General features: G+C 37.2%; 1 protein-coding gene across 2 annotated transcripts in view; it reads right to left on the reverse strand.

Annotated features, from left to right (window-relative positions):
* Positions 1 to 454: 454 nt before the first annotated feature.
* ZNF292 (zinc finger protein 292) overlaps positions 455 to 17,578 on the reverse strand; it is a 111,329-nt gene continuing 94,205 nt past the window's right edge. For both annotated transcript variants that reach the window (XM_012444243.2, XM_012444245.3), the window contains one exon: positions 455 to 9,498. In XM_012444243.2, the coding sequence (XP_012299666.2) occupies positions 2,344 to 9,498 (7,155 nt within the window). In that variant the 3' untranslated portion in view covers positions 455 to 2,343. The remainder of the gene's footprint in view (positions 9,499 to 17,578) is intronic.

A 17,578-nucleotide genomic window follows, 5' to 3' on the forward strand; every position in this document is an offset into this window, starting at 1 on the left:
TATCAAAATTTACCAACATGCTGTTCTCTAAATTCATATCGATTTTTTACCATAATTTGATTTTCTTTGTTTCATGCTAAAAATCTCACTCCCTTATAATTACCTTTACCATACATTACCTGGAATACAAAAATCTTCATTAAATGTTGGCAAACTCTTCCCCATGACACGTAGAACAAAAGAAATGTCTAGTTATAAATTTTCTTAAGCTAATGAGCAAAATAAAAGCCCAAATACATTGGCATTTTCACTTAACAGTGGCTCACAATTACAATGATCAGAAATAAATCTACTTACTATTGTGCTATATAGAGCAGTTTTGCCAAGGGCCCACCTTTAAGAGCTAGGTCAACTTCTAAGAAAACTGTACAAAAACATTCAGTTGGTAACAAAAATTTAATTTTAAAATCACTCAAGTTAAATTATTGTTAATTTAAAAAAAAGAAAATCCATATATTAGTCACCCAAAAAACAACCTTTATTTTAATAAATAACAGTGGGCTTACCAAAGGGCAGGGATTTTTAATGTGTCAAGTTTTATGCTTATGGGTAGTTAAGTCTTAAAGAGGTGAAAAGAACTATTCAATAAGACCCAAAAGGCCCTAAAAATAAAATAATACTTTAATAATAAAACTTAAAAAAGAAATTTCCAAAAGAAAATAGTTCACTCCTTGACCATGCTTATTTATTCAGAGTACCAGCGATTTCAGTAAGTGCTTCATTTTTCCTGCAAATCTGATGTTGCACAGGGAATGTACACATTTTCATACCATCACAATATCATCAATATCTCAGGCCAATAATATTGTGAATGCAACTGTTTTATAACAGACGCAAAATTTAAAAACCAATGCTACTATTTACGGCAAACAGAAACAAAAGTAAATATTGAAAGGATGTTGTCTTTTGTGTCTAGTACTGATTTTAGTTGGACTTTAAATGAAGGTAATCAACTCTCCTGGAATAACCTCTACCTCTGGCTGTGGATCCACAGTATAAATATGGTGAATAAAGCTATAAACTATAAGAGCTAACTATATAATGAATAATCAAAATAATTATAACAACTAATACTGCTCTTGAAGACCAATCTAATGAAAAAAGTATCATTAGATATGGTGAGAAATACAGACAAATCTGTACAATCTAACATCTATAAACAGTAAAATCAAAACATCCAACTTCCTTATAGAAAGTGTTTTATCTATGTAATTATAAATGTTAAGAACTCTTGTATTTTATAAACACAAGATGGGCTCACTTTGATGATATCAATTTTAAGATTTATAAAAATGTTTAAAAAAATCTTTCCACAAAACTTTATACAGTTTAAAGCTATACACCAATCTATAAATCTCAGAAAATGAAAAACAAAACAAAACAAAAAATCTTTATAAGATCACATGTATAAAACAAGAAATGAAATGTGATTTTATTTAAGGCAATACTGGGCTACTTCACAAATCACCACCTCAAATATTTACACTGCTCCACACTACTAGTTTTCTATCACATTCACAAAGAATTTTTTTTTAATACCAAATGTTTAAAATCTTCAATGTAGTAAATTCTTTATTCATATTTCCATTATATTTCATGGACTCATTAACTATATCCAATTAGAAGCAATGAAAAAAAAAAACTGTAGCTATAAGAAACTGCTAGAGAATCTGCTTTAATTTCACATGAATACCACCCCAAAATCCTGGATGGCAAATTTACAAAGCAGAGCGAAGTGTTGATGTAATGTGCCTATTTTGTGAAAAGTAATCTTGGTATCATCTTGTAAATAAATGTTCCATGTAAAAATCAATGAACTATGGCAGAGTTTCTGGTTTTAGTTCAAAAAGTTCTTAATTTAAAACACCAAAAGAACAAGTTTAAAAACTGGATCGCTTAGTTAAAAATTAAAATTCCAAATATAAATGTGTCATTTAATAGTTTAGACTTACAGACTGCTGGTGGCAGCACGATTTACAATAATAAATATATACAAAAAAGGTATCTACAAATAAAGAGTACTGTTATACATGAGCAGTGACCTGGTGAAACATACCAATCACACAGATAATTCAGTTTAGTTCATGAAAAGGGCAATTGGGTGATAGAAATTTGAGGTTTAGCTCACTATTTACAATAACTGAAGTAATGATTCTGTTCCTCAAGTCCCATAGGGATAAAAAAAAGTTTTACATGACAAATGTCATGTTTTTCTTTCTTTTTTTTTTGGCCAGGTTAATTCATGTCAACAACAAAAAAAATAATGAAAGTTTCACAATTCTAGCATGCTTGATGGCTTCCTATTTAAAATAAAATGGTAAATGATTTATACTACATTAATTATCAGTACTGCCCTCTGCCTGTGGCTTTACCTACACTGACATCTTTCATAATAGACATATCTGGATCATTTGAATGTACTTCAAGTTTTTTCAGACTGACGGTAGGTTTCATTTCCTGAAGTTGCTTTAAGACAAGCTCAGTGCAATCTTTAAGATTCTTATCTAAAACAATTTTTACATTATCACTGCACTGAAGCTGTGATGGATTGGCAAACTGTACAAAAGTTTCACTTTCTTTACAAGGACATACATGATTTCCACTAGTCACAGCAGTCTTATCAACGTTTTTTCTTGAATTTGAATAGGACCCTTTTTTATTTCCAGTATTTGGATGGTCTTTGTCAGTATTTTTCTTCTGCTTCACTGCAGACTCCTCAAGAAACTTCAGAAATGATACTTCAAATCCCATTGGCTTAAAAGAGCTCCAGTCAAAAGATGCAGGATGCTCCTCAGTGGTTTGAATGGCAACAGCAGTTTCTTCTTCTTTACACACACTACTTAACTCAGCTGCTGATGTTGGTTCAGCCTTCTCAACTTTCCTTTTTTTATTTTGTGAGACATTTTTTTCTTTATTAACTCTCTTCAAATTACTTGCTTTTTGTCTTTCTGACTGGCAGGGGTTACTTTCCTGAAAATCATTACTTACATTTGAAGAGCTATTAGCTTGGGTCTCTACACTTGTGCTATCTTCATTTATTAATTTTGTAATAAATAATTCTGTTAGTTCATCCATTTCATCTTTTTCATTTTTTTCAACTTCCTTTTGTGGATCTGTAGCTGTTCTTGAATTATCATTGCTCTCTGATACACATGTGTCAGAATCTTTCACATCATTCTTACCATCTTCTTGCTCAGAAGTTTCCTTTACTTGTGAGTTGCAACACCGTTTGAATACAATAAGAAGATTTCGGTGTTGTGATGTAAATGCCTTAGATAATTTATGGCACTTATAATGTCTAATTATATTGCTTTCACTTGTAACAACTGAAGTACATCCCTTTATCATACACGGATACTGGGTTACAAATCTGCTTGTACACTCAGACAGGGCATCATTTCTAGCCTTTATAGAATATACGTGCTTCCCACGTTTCAGAGAATAAGGCTTATTTTCTTCAATCTGTACAATCTTTGCATTCTTGTTTTCTAAATTATTTTTTTTCTTTCGTTTGGTCTTGGGTATTTTGATTCCTTCCTTTCCACATCTGCTATGTTTTGTCCCCCGATGTTTAGCTTTTGACTTTTCTTGGTTTGCCTTGCTTGACATATTTTCCTGGCCAGGAGTTAATCTTCTTGGACGAATCAAATGAGCTTTATGTTTGTCATTATGCTTGTTAAAAATGTGTCGGAGGAGATTCGACCGAGTTGCATATATACGGTCACAACCTTCACAATCACATTTGTATACACCATCTTCTTCTGTTTTACTTGCCCTTAGTCCAATTCCATGGTCTGCTTCTAGATGAACAACATAGTTCAAATATGTAGTAAATGAAGAGTTACACTCCAACTGGTCACATGGAAATTTCCCAACATCCACAGAAGCAGTCATACTTTCAATTTCTTCAGGAGTCATTTCATGAAGTTTCATGTAGTGTTGTATTAGGCCAGTAATTGCTTGGAAAATTCGAGAACAGTCACTTACCTGACATCGAAATTCTTTCAAAGTTTGTTTAGTTTCAGTTTCTTCACTTTCTTTACCAGCTTCACTTTCCTCTTCGACCTCTGCTGAAAATGCAGGTAGATCTGATTTGTGTACAGCCTGGTAATGGAGAATCAAGTTTTGCTGTATCGTAAAGGCAGCAAAGCATCCCTGGTGAACACATCGATAAGGTCTATAAGGACTATATCTTGTTGGAAACTCAAGGGACTGGGAAACTGGCTTCTTTCGTTTTTTCTCCTCCTTTTCTTTTTTATGCCTCCTAATTTTCCGTCCTTTGGTTTGTGTGTTTGTGGGAGCATTTGTATTATATTGTTCTGAAGTAACTGTAATCACTTGCAAAGAACTTTCTGTTTTGTCAGGACTTTTTTTTTCTACAAGTTGTTTTTCTGGGATTGCTGTTACATTACTGTGGGTATTCTGGGTCTCTGCTCTCAATTCTAAAGCAGGTTGAGATTCCCTCTTATTTTCCTCTGTCAGAACCAGCTGTTTTTTCACTTGTGTACTTCGTGGGGCTGACATATTTTCACTCTGAGATTTTCTTCCATAAGGCCTTTTTATTTTTAACTTTACCATTTCTTCAGTTGTAAAATGATGCACCAACTGACAGTGTGCCCGAAGGTTGGAATTTCTTGTAAATGTTTTTGTACATGTAGGTACTACACATTTAAAGGGAGCAAACTTCAATTGATTCTTCTTAATTTCAAGGATCATTTCTGGAGTGTATTGATGAATTTTACCATAGTGCTTAAATAGTGCATCCTTTGTCATAGCGCTATAGTTACAGCCTTGATTTTGACACACAAAAGGTTTATTAACTTTCTCATTAAGTTGAATGTTTATCATTTCAGAAACTGGCTGAACAACCGTGACATTTGCAACCGATTTAAGAGGCGTGGGAGTCAGTGTCACTGATGTATTTATCAGTACACACTGGGATGCTGGAGTGGATAGATCATTTTCTAATTTTAATTTCTGTAAGCCTTCTAAAATTTCCTGTATTTGATCCTCCTTATGTGATACTTCAGACTGAGGAACATTACTTTTTGTTGGCATGACACTTACAAAGGAAGAAAACTGAGGAGAATCGGGTAATTTGTTACTTTGCACAGTGTTTACTGAAGGAAGCTGAATGTTATAATTTATTTGAGCATTTTGTGATGTTTCACCAGCACCCTGAGATCCAGTTTTAACTTCAAGTATTTGGGAATTCATAGCAGTTTTAATAATTTCAAGAGTCTTTTCAAAGTTTTGTATAACATTATCTTCAGAAATCTGCAAATCAGAATTTATTGAAGTTGTGCATGAATTCAAAGCCATCATTTGGGAATCACCATTTTCAGTTTTTAATGTTAAAGGGGCTAACACTGTATGGGACTCAAGACTGGTTTTGAAATTCTCTTTTACATCAGTCATAAATAACTGATTGTTAACATTATTTAATTTCTGTGTTAGATTTTCTACCAAACTCTGAGGTTCACAACTTGGAATGACATTTGAATGAAGGTTAGTATTTGGGATCTCAATACTTTTTGCTATGATTCCCATTGTTGTTAAGTCACTTGTTACCAAGCTTTGGGAAGCGTTAGGTGCAATTAGTGGAGGAGCAACTTTCTTTCTTCTCTTAGAAGCACTGTTTCCCTTTTTATTTAGATGACTGGATCTTGTGTTCTGAGGACCACTTATAACAGAAACACGAGAACTGTTACTGGTAAAATTTTGCGATGGCCCACTAGCATTAGGGAATGAACTAGAACACAAACCATTTTCAACAGTCTTCAGTAGTAAGTCATTCGTTGGAAAAATAGGCAAACTGTTACATTCCTCAATGGAGGAAGTTTTGGAGTTTGATGTCCTATTCTGGTTGGTCAGCAGGGTGTTTGGATGGCATATTGTCTGCAACAGGGGTGGCACAGTTGGATTTGGCATCACTGTTGCATTTACTTGTGGTGCTTCGGAGACACAACCTGTTGAAACATGGGAAAGCATTTCAGCACCCTCAAATGTACTGGGAATGCCAGCAGTTTCCAAAGCCTGTTTAATAATTTCACTACCTTCTTGACTAACACTGGTATTAAAGTTAGTCACAGCAGGTCGAGGAAATGTATTTGGTAAAAATGTTGGTGAGCGATTTTCAGCAGCAAGAAGCTGTAGAAATGATGGATCCTTAAAACATGCTTCTGGATTGAAGGTAGATTGTTGCGGCTGCTGCAAATTTACTGCATTTGTGGAGAGAATCATGCTGGCAAGGAGAGAAGGCTGTCCATTACTCTGCAGAAGTTCTTGAGCAATTTCAGCTCCATCCAGTGGTTTACAGTAAGATCGCTTGGATAAGTGCCCACCCAGTGATCTGGGATTAGTAAAAGCCCTGTAACACCTGCTACAGATAAATTTCCCATCTCTGATAATTGCAGGCCATTTAGCCCTTTTGTTGTGCTTGGGTTTTCTTTCCTTCCCATTTGGGCCCCGCCCACGGTCTTTTTTAACTTTTTCAGGTGCAGATTGTTGGGCATTGGTGCTACTAAAGTCATTTGCAACATTCACTTGTGAAGGAAAAACTGCATTTTCACCATTACCCCCCTTTAGAAAGGAGGAATTAGTGTTTCCTTCAATCTGTGAGGAATAATGATTTGTATTATTTTCCAGTTGGGAAAAAACAGAATTAGTCCCACTATCTGCTGGTGAAGGGAAGAGAGACATTGAACTAGTTTCTGCAGGTAAAGGAAGGAAAGGATCTGAGCCACTGTCAATATTCAAAGGCAGAACTGTTTTGGTGAGATCTTCCATTTGTGCTGGCAAGGCAGTATTAGACAAATTTTCCATTTGGGAACATAACATACCGCCTTGTTCATTTTTATCCTGAGAAGTTATATTTGGATTTATGACACTTTCCATTGAGGGCAACAATGGAGTTGACACACTTGCTAAATGAGCTGGAAAAATGGGAGGTGAGACATGCTGCAACTGGGCCGAACAAGTAGAATTCCCATTGGCTTTGGTCTGTGATGTAAAAAATGCATTATTTGAGCTGTTCACCTGTGGTGGTAAAAAATAAACAAACTTTCCATTATTTGGTGTATTTAAGTTGTTAGCTTTTTGACCTTTTTTATTTTTGCGCTGCATTTTAAATGCAGCATATTGGTCAGGGTGTGCTGTCTTCATGTGTTTCCCAATACTCTGTGAAGAATTATAGGTTCGAGTACATCCTTCAACCTGGCAGCTGAATTTCTGGACTGGAGCTTTTGGAGGCACTGATGGAGTTCCTAGTGAATTACTTAGGTTGGGCTGTGGTGGAACAAATGCAATACTTTCTAATGTCTTAAGAGGTAAATTATAAATACTGGATGATGTTTTAACATTATCTCCACATTCAAATTTGGAAGTTGGTAAACTGTTTTGAAATCCTGCCTGATTTTGCACAGAAAAGGTCATCAAGTTGTTCACTTGTCTTTCTAAGTTTTGTGGGGTATGGTCACCTATTTTGAGGGTTTCTGAATTCACTAAAGAATTCTGAGTAATCTGGGCTTCATTAAAGCAATCTTGTCCTTTTTTCTCTTGGAAACCTGGATGACACAAATCATTACAAGTATCTTCAACTTGTGTATGTAAGTCTGTAACTAGTGCTTCACCACTGCCTTCCACAGTTGCGTTTTCTTGCTTTCCAAAGTTAACCTCAATCCCCTGATTGAGAGATACCTTAATGGACACAGCTACTTCACTGGATTGAAGCATAGTAGTAGTAGCAGGGTTTTCCAAACCATTTGATAATGGTCCATTAGCTTGCCTGAGCTCAGAGGGAGAAATCGGGTCTTGTTTGGTCACAGCTGATTCTACTTTGCTTTTATCCCAAGTATCGCTTCTATCTGTCAGTAAGCTGTTCTCAATGTTATTTTCTGAAGGAAGCATAGATCTTTCATTCTCAGTATTCTCTGCTGTGTTCTGATTCACTTCAGAAGGCTGAATGGAATCTCCAGATGAATTAAGCTGGGATTCAGGAGGCAGCACTTTTTCAGGAGGAGTACTGTGATCATCCAGATGCTTTTCCAGCTCACCCTGAGAACGATAAACTTTACCACAACCTGTGAACTTGCAAGTGTACGTATTATAATGTTGTGCTTCATGATCATATAGTAAATAAGCTTCTGAAAAAATTCTTCCACATTTAGGAAACATACATTTTGCTCTAAAGACTTGATGCTCCTTTCGGTGGGTTAAAAGCTCGGCATAACTATTAAAACCAGCCTTACATTTCATCTGTATACAGATATATGGTTTACTGCCACAGTGCATCTGTAAGTGATCATTGAGATGAGTAACACTTACAAAATGCCGTCTACAGTACTGGCAAATAACTTTTTTGCTCTGCATTTCAAGAAAGCGCTTGGCATCTTCATTATCTTTATGCCCCTTTACATGAGCAATTAAATTTTTAAAGTACTTAAAGCCCTTTTTACAAAAAGTTACAGGGCAATTAAATTCATTAACAGGTACTGGTTTCTGGACTGGAATCACTTCTGGCTCATAGGATTTATCTTTGTCATCATTCTCATCATCTGAACCATCATTGTCATTAAACACTATAAAATCTGTTGAATAGAGACTATTTTTTTTTATAGGTCGCTGCTCCTGTTTAGCCACAGTATTAGTCTTCTGATTTTCATTGGTAGTTGTGATCTTCGGAGGTCTTCCCAATCTTCTTAATGGTTTCATAGCTGCTAGTCTCTCTTTACTAGATTGTTTAACATGCAGTGTGACATGAGGGACAAAAGTTTCTTTAGAATTAAAGTTCTTTGCACATATGGGGCAACTATAAATTCCATCTTTGTAATGTTTCTGAGCATGTCGTACTATTCTGTGACCAAGGAATTCTTTGTCACACAACACACAATACTGCATGTAGGCTTGCCAATTTCTAAATCTGGCGGATATAAAACCCCTTTCTCTTAACTGTTTTATCTCTCTCTTCTTCTGCTTTTCATCACCAATGTCTTTAAGAAGGCCAGAATTAGCACCAACTCCACCACAAAGTCCATTCGTAGAAGTTTCTTTACTCTCTTCTTGGTAGTCTACTACTTTTTCATATACTTCACTGTCATTTAGTTCATCTATTGAAGACACAATGGATGCTTCTTCTCCCATTAATGCAAGACACTGTCGTTTCAAGGTTTTCCAATCCCAGAATTCTGGATCAAAGGGCCACTGAGTTTTCAATACAAGTAACAGCTCACAGCGTAGAGAATTTGGTATTGGAAGATTCTCTTCATCATATTTCTGGTCTGGCTGATTATATAACATTTCCACAGCATAATATGCATCTACTGTAGGCTCAATAAGAAATTCACTCAGTTGACAAGCACGTTTAACTTCCAGATCATCAGGCAACAAACATGAAATGGTCTTGCAAATAGATATTTTCACTTCAGTATTTTCTGTAGACTCCAAGCGAAGAGCTTTTACACATAGTTCTATACAGGTAGCAAGTCCAGCCCCTTCAGTCTGTGAAAAAGCAAATAGGAAATGTTAATTTGATCTACACTGATTTGAGAATTTAGTTAAGATTGAGATCTGTTTTTCTCAAATCTTATAATAGCAACTTATGAAAGGATTTCCCTTCTAAAGCACTGCAGCTCAGTCTTGCATGTGTGTATGTAAAATGAACTGCATAGAATAGCAGAAAATGTGTAAGTACTGAAAGCTAAGACCTGGGTATGAAATTATTTAATGGCTATGCAAATTTGTAAGTTATTTAACTTCTTTGATCTTTCATATCCCACTTACAGAGGTCAAAATAGCACTTAAACTTCATTAAATTGCTGTATTAAAGGAGATTAAGTATGTGTTATAGTTTGGTATAATGTCTGACACATAGTAAATGAGATTAAGTATGTGTTATAGTTTGGTATAATGTCTGACACATAGTAAATCATCAATAAATGTCATCCTTATCGTAACTCTTACTGTTTGTATACAATCTATCTGAAACAAAAACCTTCTAATCCAATTATAAAACTGAGAATATCCCCGTATTTCCAAACTTATCAGTACTGAAGAAAAATTTTGCTTCTATAAAATAAGGAACTACTCCCTAACAGTGGAGATTCTAGTGCTATCATAAAACTGAATATCAAATCACCTACCTCATGGCTGGACCAGCTTAAGAATTAGGAGTAGGGGTAGACATAGCCCAAAACACTTTTTCTTTTGAATTAGCATCTTAAAGTATTACTATCATATAGCAATAATGAAGGTAAGATTCATTTGAAAGACACATGGAGTAAAGAGACAAAAATGGGTTTTAAAGACCAGAAGGGAACAATGATACATGAGAGGTAGCCATAGGATATGGCCACATTCATTTGAATAAAATATGTACGATACAGGATCAAAAGGCAACAAAGAAAACAAGTAGAGAGAACTGATAGGGTCTGTTATTTTCATAAGTCAAAAAGAAAATATTTTACTAAAACCGAAGCTTAAACTTGTAGGGCAAAAATATTTTAGTACTTTTAATAAAAAAGGAGGCTGGGATACTGAATTGGCCTTGATTTTAGAAAAATCAAGAGCACAATGACCAAGAGAAAATGAATAGAAAGAATAGATATGAAGAGTCCTATTTAAAAAATCATAGGCTAGGCTGTGGTTCATCCTTATAATCCAAGGTTCATCCTTATAATCCAAGCACTTTGGGAGGCTGAGGGAGGTGGATTGTTTCAGCTCAGGAGTTCGAGATGCGCCTGGGTAACACAGGGAAACCCCATCTCTACAAAAAGTATAAAAATTAGCCAGGCGTCATGGTATTCAGCTGTAGTCCCAGCTACTTGTGGGGCTGAGGAAGGAGATTAGCTTGAAGCTGGAAGGCTGAGGCTGCTGTGAGCAGAGATGGCACCACTGCAATCCAGCCTGGATGACAAAGTGAGACCCTGTCTCCAAAAAGAAAAAAAAAAAAAACCGCTGTGCATGGTGGCTCATGGCTCACGTCTGTAATTCCAGTATCCCAGTGCTTTGGGAAGGCAAGGTGAGAGGGACTGTTTGAGGCCAGGAGTTTGAGACCAGCCTGGGCAATACAGAAAGACCCCATCTCTACCAAAAAAAAAAAAAAAAAAAAATTAGCTGGGCATGGTGGCATGTGCCTGTAATCCTAGCTACTTAGAAGGCTGAGGCAGGAGGATTGCTTGAAATTGGGAATTGGAGGCTGCAATAAGCTAGGATTGCACACTGCACTCCAACCTTGGCAACAGAGCAAGACCCTGTCTCTTAAAAATAATAATAAAAAAATAAAAAGTGACAGGGAAGAAAGATGAAAACTGGAAAGGAAGTGGGACCATAAGGGTGTCTCTAGATTTCATATAAACTTTTCTATTTTATACTATTCCGAGACAGATTTGTGCCCTAAAACTTGTACAGTAAAACATTTGCATCTCTTACACGACTTAAGGGGCTGCTAATGGTGAACAATTAGGCCACTACTCTGTTATGATATGCAATAAAGAAAAAAATCACGTGTGGTCTTTGAAGCTGCATACTACACATGGGAAGGCACAAAGAAGTCTGGGAAGAATTCAGGGCCAAGTCAACCATAAAGATGATTAAAAATAATACTGAAGGCACATAAAATAATGTCAGAAGAACTGGTAAAAGTTCTTACTGATGAAAGCTCTGAAAAGGGGTGTGATTATCCAGAAATTCAGGAAATGATGGGGAAATAAATGAATTTTAAAAAGGATTTAGAGAGGCTGGGCATGGTGGCTCACACCTGTAATCCCTGCACACTGGGAGGCCGAGGCGGGTGGACTGCCTGAGGTCAGGAGTTCAAGATCAGCCTGGCCAACATGATGAAATCCCATCTCTACTAAAAATACAAAAACTTAGCTGGGCGTGGTGGCGGGCACCTGTAATCCCAGCTACTCAGGAGGATAAGGCAAGAGAATCACTTGAATCAGAGAGGCAGAGATTTGCAGTGAGCTGAGATCGTGCCACTACACTCCAGCCTGGGCAATAAGAGCTAAACTCCGCCTCAAAGGAATTTCTGTTGGGCTTTTCTCCAGGAATGGCCAAAGCTGATTAAAGAATTCTACTTATTGCTCACGAAACACATCTAAAATTATTTAAAAGGGGAATTCCACTGACATTCTATTCTAATCCAGTCTGGAACTGAATTCAAAGGTTCATTTCAATTCATTAAGGGTAATGAGCTTCAATAAATCTGCTTTAAAAACATTTTCATGTTATAATTAAACCTGAAACCTTACGTAATGCCAACAAAACAAAAGAAATTATATTTTACAATTTTTATTCTTCTGACTTTTCATTTGTATGTGTACTTGAAAATAAGTGAAAAGGCAAGATTCAAATCGTAAACTGGCTATACAGAATGTTTTACTTTTTTTTTCTTTTAAATTTTCTTTAGGCAAGGGCTCAGTGTGAAGAAGATAAGTTTTAAAAATTGAATTTGAATTCACAACAATTTTCTATAAAGACAATGTAATTGATTAGCCCATAAAAATCTATTTAATTCATAACAGTTAATCATAAATACTGATAGCACAAGCTCAAAATTTATGAGTCACGGGAGTAGAAAGCTAAGTGACATGAATTCAGAGGAAGAACAGAAACTCAACCCCTTTCCAAGCACTAGAACAGCAACAGGCAAGTTTTGGAAAAAGGAAAGGTTTGTCTTTTGTACCCTCTTCCCATTCCCTTTTCTGTTCCTTTCCTCTGGCTGCCTAGTATCCTTGACCTAAACACACCCAAGGCTTGCATGTTGCTTTTAGCTCCCCATGTAACATCTCATTCAGTCGTTCTCTACCCACTTAGAGCATCATGCCTTACCCACTTTTAAAATTGTTTAAATAATTACAATGTATTTCAGAATAAAATATAAACTCAGTGTGGAACACAAAAGGCCCTTCACAATTTGATCACTGCCTCATCTGTTCTAGTTTCCTCTTTTATCTTTCCCTCCACTCAAACAAAAAACTGAGCTACCTGTAGTTCCCCAAATATTCCATTCTCTCATTTGTCTTGAAACTACTTTACATGCCTTTTCTGTGACTAAAACACTTTCTCCTCCCTCTTTAGTCATTACTAATTGAGTAACAAAAATAGACAAGTGGGTTTTTATGGCTCACTTCTTTTATTCATTCAGCATGTACTTTATACCAGGCACTTCACTAAGCAATGTACTCTCACCAGTCTCAAGATTCCACTCTAATAGAAAGATCCACATAATATTGCTATTGGTTGTGAGTTTCCATCAATGACTACAAAATCTTTACGAGGCAGGGATATATTTTTCAACAAGGAGTGTAGGGAAGAGTATACTGTATGAATAAAAAGATGCCAAGCTATCTGTTCCAATTCCTTTGCAGATCTCAGTTAGTATTTAAGATATTAATCACAGTTGTCCTTCAGAATCTGGGGGCACTGGTTCCAGGATTCCTGTGGACACCAAAATCTACAATGCTTAGGTCCCTTATATAAAATGGCATAGTATTTGCATACAAACTATGAACATCCTCTCACATAATTTAAATAATCTCTGTATTACTTACAATACCTAATAAAATGCCTACATATTACTTCATTTGCACAGATTTGACACAGTACACTAGTGGCAAATTAAAGTTTTGCTTTTCAGAACTCCATTTTTTCTTTTCCTTTTCTTTTTTGAGACAGGGTTTCACTTTGTCACCCAGGCTGGAATGCAGTGGAGTGAACCTGGCTCAGAGGTGCGATCTTGGCTCACTCCAATTTCCACCTCCCTGGCTCAAGTGATCCTACCATCTCAGCCTTCTGAGTAGCTGGGATTACAGGCACACACCACTAAGCCTGGCTAATTTTTTTTTTTTTTTCGGGTAGAGATCAGGTTTCACCATGTTACCCAGGCTGGTCTCAAAGTCCTAGGTTTAAACCTTCCACAGTGCTGGGATTACAGGTGAGCCACCACTCCTGGCTTCTGAATATTTTCATTTGTAGGTGGTTGGATCCATTGATGTGGAACCCATGAATATTTGAAGGAGGGCTGCATTTTAAATTAACATATGAGTAGCTGGAGTCTTCGACTCCTGGAGTTTTTTTTTTTTAAAGGGTTACCAGTTGGCTGGGCGCAGAGACTACGCCTGTAATCCTAGCACTTTGGGGGGCCGGGGAGGGCAGATCACCTGAGGTCAGGAGTTAGAGACCAGCCTGGCCAACATGGTGAAACCCAGTCTCTACTAAAAATACAAAAATTAGCTGGGCGTGGTGGTGTGCGCCTGTAATCCCAGCTACTAGAGAGGCTAGGGCAGGAGAATCACTTGAACCTGAGAGGCAGAGGTTGCAGTAAGCCGGGATCATGCCACTGCATTCCAGTCTGGGCGACAGAGGGAGACAAAGGGTTACCAGTTAAAACAAATCACTACCTTGAGGTTAACTGCTATATGGAAAATGAAGGGAGTTATTACAGTAGAATCTTATCACTACAGCTTAACTTTAAGGTCTCTTCAGTCCTAAAATAATAACAATCTATGATCTAGTTTTAAGATAAAACCTCCGCTTGATCAGGTTTCAGAAAGTAAAAAAACAAAAGAGAAAAAATTTCATGCAACAAGAAACAAGGTTTCTGGGGCAAAGAGTAATTATTATGGTGCATACTATCCCCGTCAAGGTTGCTGCAAAGGACACTTGTGGTGGCTCATGCCTGTAATCCCACCACTTTGGGAGGTCAAGGTAGGGTGGATTGCTTGAGCCCAGGAATTTGAGACAAATCTGGGCAATATAGTTAAGACCCCATCTCTACAAAAAAATAAGAAAATTAGCCAAGTGTGATGGTGCACACCTATAGTCCCAGCTACTTAGGAGGCTGAGGTGGGAGCATTGTTTAAGCCTGAGAAGTTGAGGCTGTAGTGAGCTGTGATTGCAGCACTGCACTTTAGTCTGGATGACAGGGCAGACTGTCTCAAAAACTGACCAACCAACAAAAGCAACAATAACACAAAAGGCTGCTGCTGCCATGGCCAACTTCCCAAGCTATTCATACTTTTAACTGCTTTTTTATGTACTCTAATTCTGAACCCAAACTCTCTGGAATAGTGTTACTCAACAGAACTATCAGTGATAACAGGAATGTTCTGTATCTGTGCTGTCCAATAGGATAGCCACTAGCAACATGGAGCTACTGAACAACTAAAATGTGACTACTATAATGAACAGTCAGCTCTTGTCCAAGATTTTTCACTAAATCCTCTGGCCCTCCATGGTCTCTTTATGAGTAGGGAGTAAGACTGAAGAAGGATGGTCATCTAACCTCCTCAATTCATCTGATTTAATAATGAAACCTAGAGTGACTAAGGTCAACTGCAAGTCAAGATTTATACCCAGTTTGGCTTGTAGTTCGAAGTTCTTTCTACTCTACTTTGTCATGCTGCTCTTTTAGTTGGCACAACCTGCAATTTAAAACTGCACAGTAATTTCATAAGACATTTATTATTGTCCCCTTTCAGGTTTTTGCTTGTTTTGTTTTGGAAACACAGTCTTGCTATGTTGCCTGGTCTGGTCTTGAAATCCAGGGCTCAAGCGATCCTCCAACCTCAGCTTCCCAACTAGCTGGGACTACATGCATGCACTCTCACACCCAGCTACTTTATTTTTTAACTGCTACTTTATTTTTTAACTTTATTTTCACAATATATAAATGAAAAATCAGGAGAAGTTAACAAGTTTGACAGAGGAAAAACTGGAAAGCAGAAGGATTCATTCATACTCTTTACTCCTGAAAATGAAGAGCAATTATTTTTAGAAGAGAAAAATGAAGATACATCTAAGACTTACTAACCAACAGATTTTAAAAGGGACTTATAAAGGGGGATAGGGGAGTATCTTTTGGTCCTTCCTTTAAAAACAATTATACATTAATTTAAAAATACTTGTTATCATGCTGCATCTCAGTTTCTACATTTTACACAATGGTAGCACCTTTGAAAGGTGTTTTCTGTGTACATTTAAATGGAAACCAACTGCATTTCTACAAAGGTTACTATGAGAAAATCAGTAACTTTACAAAACTTGGATTCTGATTTATTAATACTTAATAGTAATACATAAGTGGAAGCACATATGCAACCTCTGCTCATCAATTCCCTCTTCAGTTGTGTCTAATCTGTATAATCCAACTGTTATTTCAGCAACTATGTATGTTTATTTCCAAACATTCTTTTGACTCTTTTTATAATCTGCTTGGTTATTTTGATACTGTTTTTCTCATACTTTTAATTCCTTATTTTAAGTGTTTAAAGATATATATTCTATAGATTTCTCCATAATTATATTATTTAAAGTATTAGGCAAGTAATTCTATTATTCTTTTGCTGGAAATCACTCAGGTCAGATAGTTTCATATCTTTATAAATCCTGATGGTGAATTCATGTTAAGAAGGGCTTTATGAGACTACTGTGTTGACAATATGTCCCTTCCAAAGCAGTTCTGCATTTGCTTTTGCAGGAATCCTAGGTATTATCAGTCCAGGACTCTATCCTCACTTTCTTAAACATTAACTTACTTGACATAGGGATTTCTGGACTACCCAGCTAGGGTAAATGTGGCTCCCAAATGAGGGTAGACATGTAGTTATAACTTCTTAAAGATTTTCCTCCTCTGACCCAGAGTCCAGCTGGACATACCTAAAATCCCCTACCATACATATTTGTTAGACAGTTTTTTTTTAGTCTACCTTTTCAATAAAATTACAATACTTCACAGGTCCCAGCTTCATGGAGAGAGAGAGCGAGCGAGCGTGCGAGAGCAAGAGGGAGCGAGAGAAAGTAAGTGTGTACGTGTGTTTTGCGGGGGTGGGGGTGGTTAAGGGAGTGGTTGTTTCAAGATCTACCTACCCAAGTAGACAAGCAGAGCTGGCCCAAGGTATATATATGTTTTAAAAGACCAAGTCTCGCTCTGTCTCCCAGGCTGGAGTGCAGTGGCATAATCTTGGCTCACAGCAACCTCAGCCTCCCAGGCTCAAGCAATTCTTGTGTCTCAGCTTCCCAAGTAGCTGAGACTACAGGCACCTACCACCATGCCCAGCAATTTTTTTGTATTTTTAGTAGAGTGGGGTTTTGCCATGTTGGTCAGGTTGGTCTTGAACTTCTGGGCTTTAGTGATTCACTTGCCTCGGCCTCCCAAAGGGCTGGGATTACAGATGTGACCCACCACGCCAGGTCTGCTTTGTTTTTGAGACAGGGTCTTGCTCTGTCACCCAGACTAGAATGCAGTGATGCAATCTTGGCTCACTGCAACCTCTACCCCTTGGCTCAAGCCATCCTCTCACCTCAGCAGGGACTATAGGCAGGCACCACCAAGTCTGGCTAATTTTTGTATTTACTTTTGTAGAGACGGGGTTTCACCATATTGGCCAGGCTGATCTCAAACTTCTGATCTCAAGTGATCTGCCCACCTTGGCCTCTCAAAGTACTGGGAATACAGGTGTGAGCTACTATGTCTGGCTGGCCTGGCCCGGCCGAGCCCCAGATCTTATCTCCGGCCCAAGATCTTACTCCCAGGTAGGGTAGAGATTGCTTAGTTAATCCTTACCAAGTAGCAGTA

Source organism: Aotus nancymaae, unplaced genomic scaffold (assembly GCF_030222135.1).
Source record: "Aotus nancymaae isolate 86718 unplaced genomic scaffold, 86718_ANA_hifiasm-v0.15.2.pri h1tg000040l, whole genome shotgun sequence".
NCBI classification, from domain to species: domain Eukaryota; kingdom Metazoa; phylum Chordata; class Mammalia; order Primates; family Aotidae; genus Aotus; species Aotus nancymaae.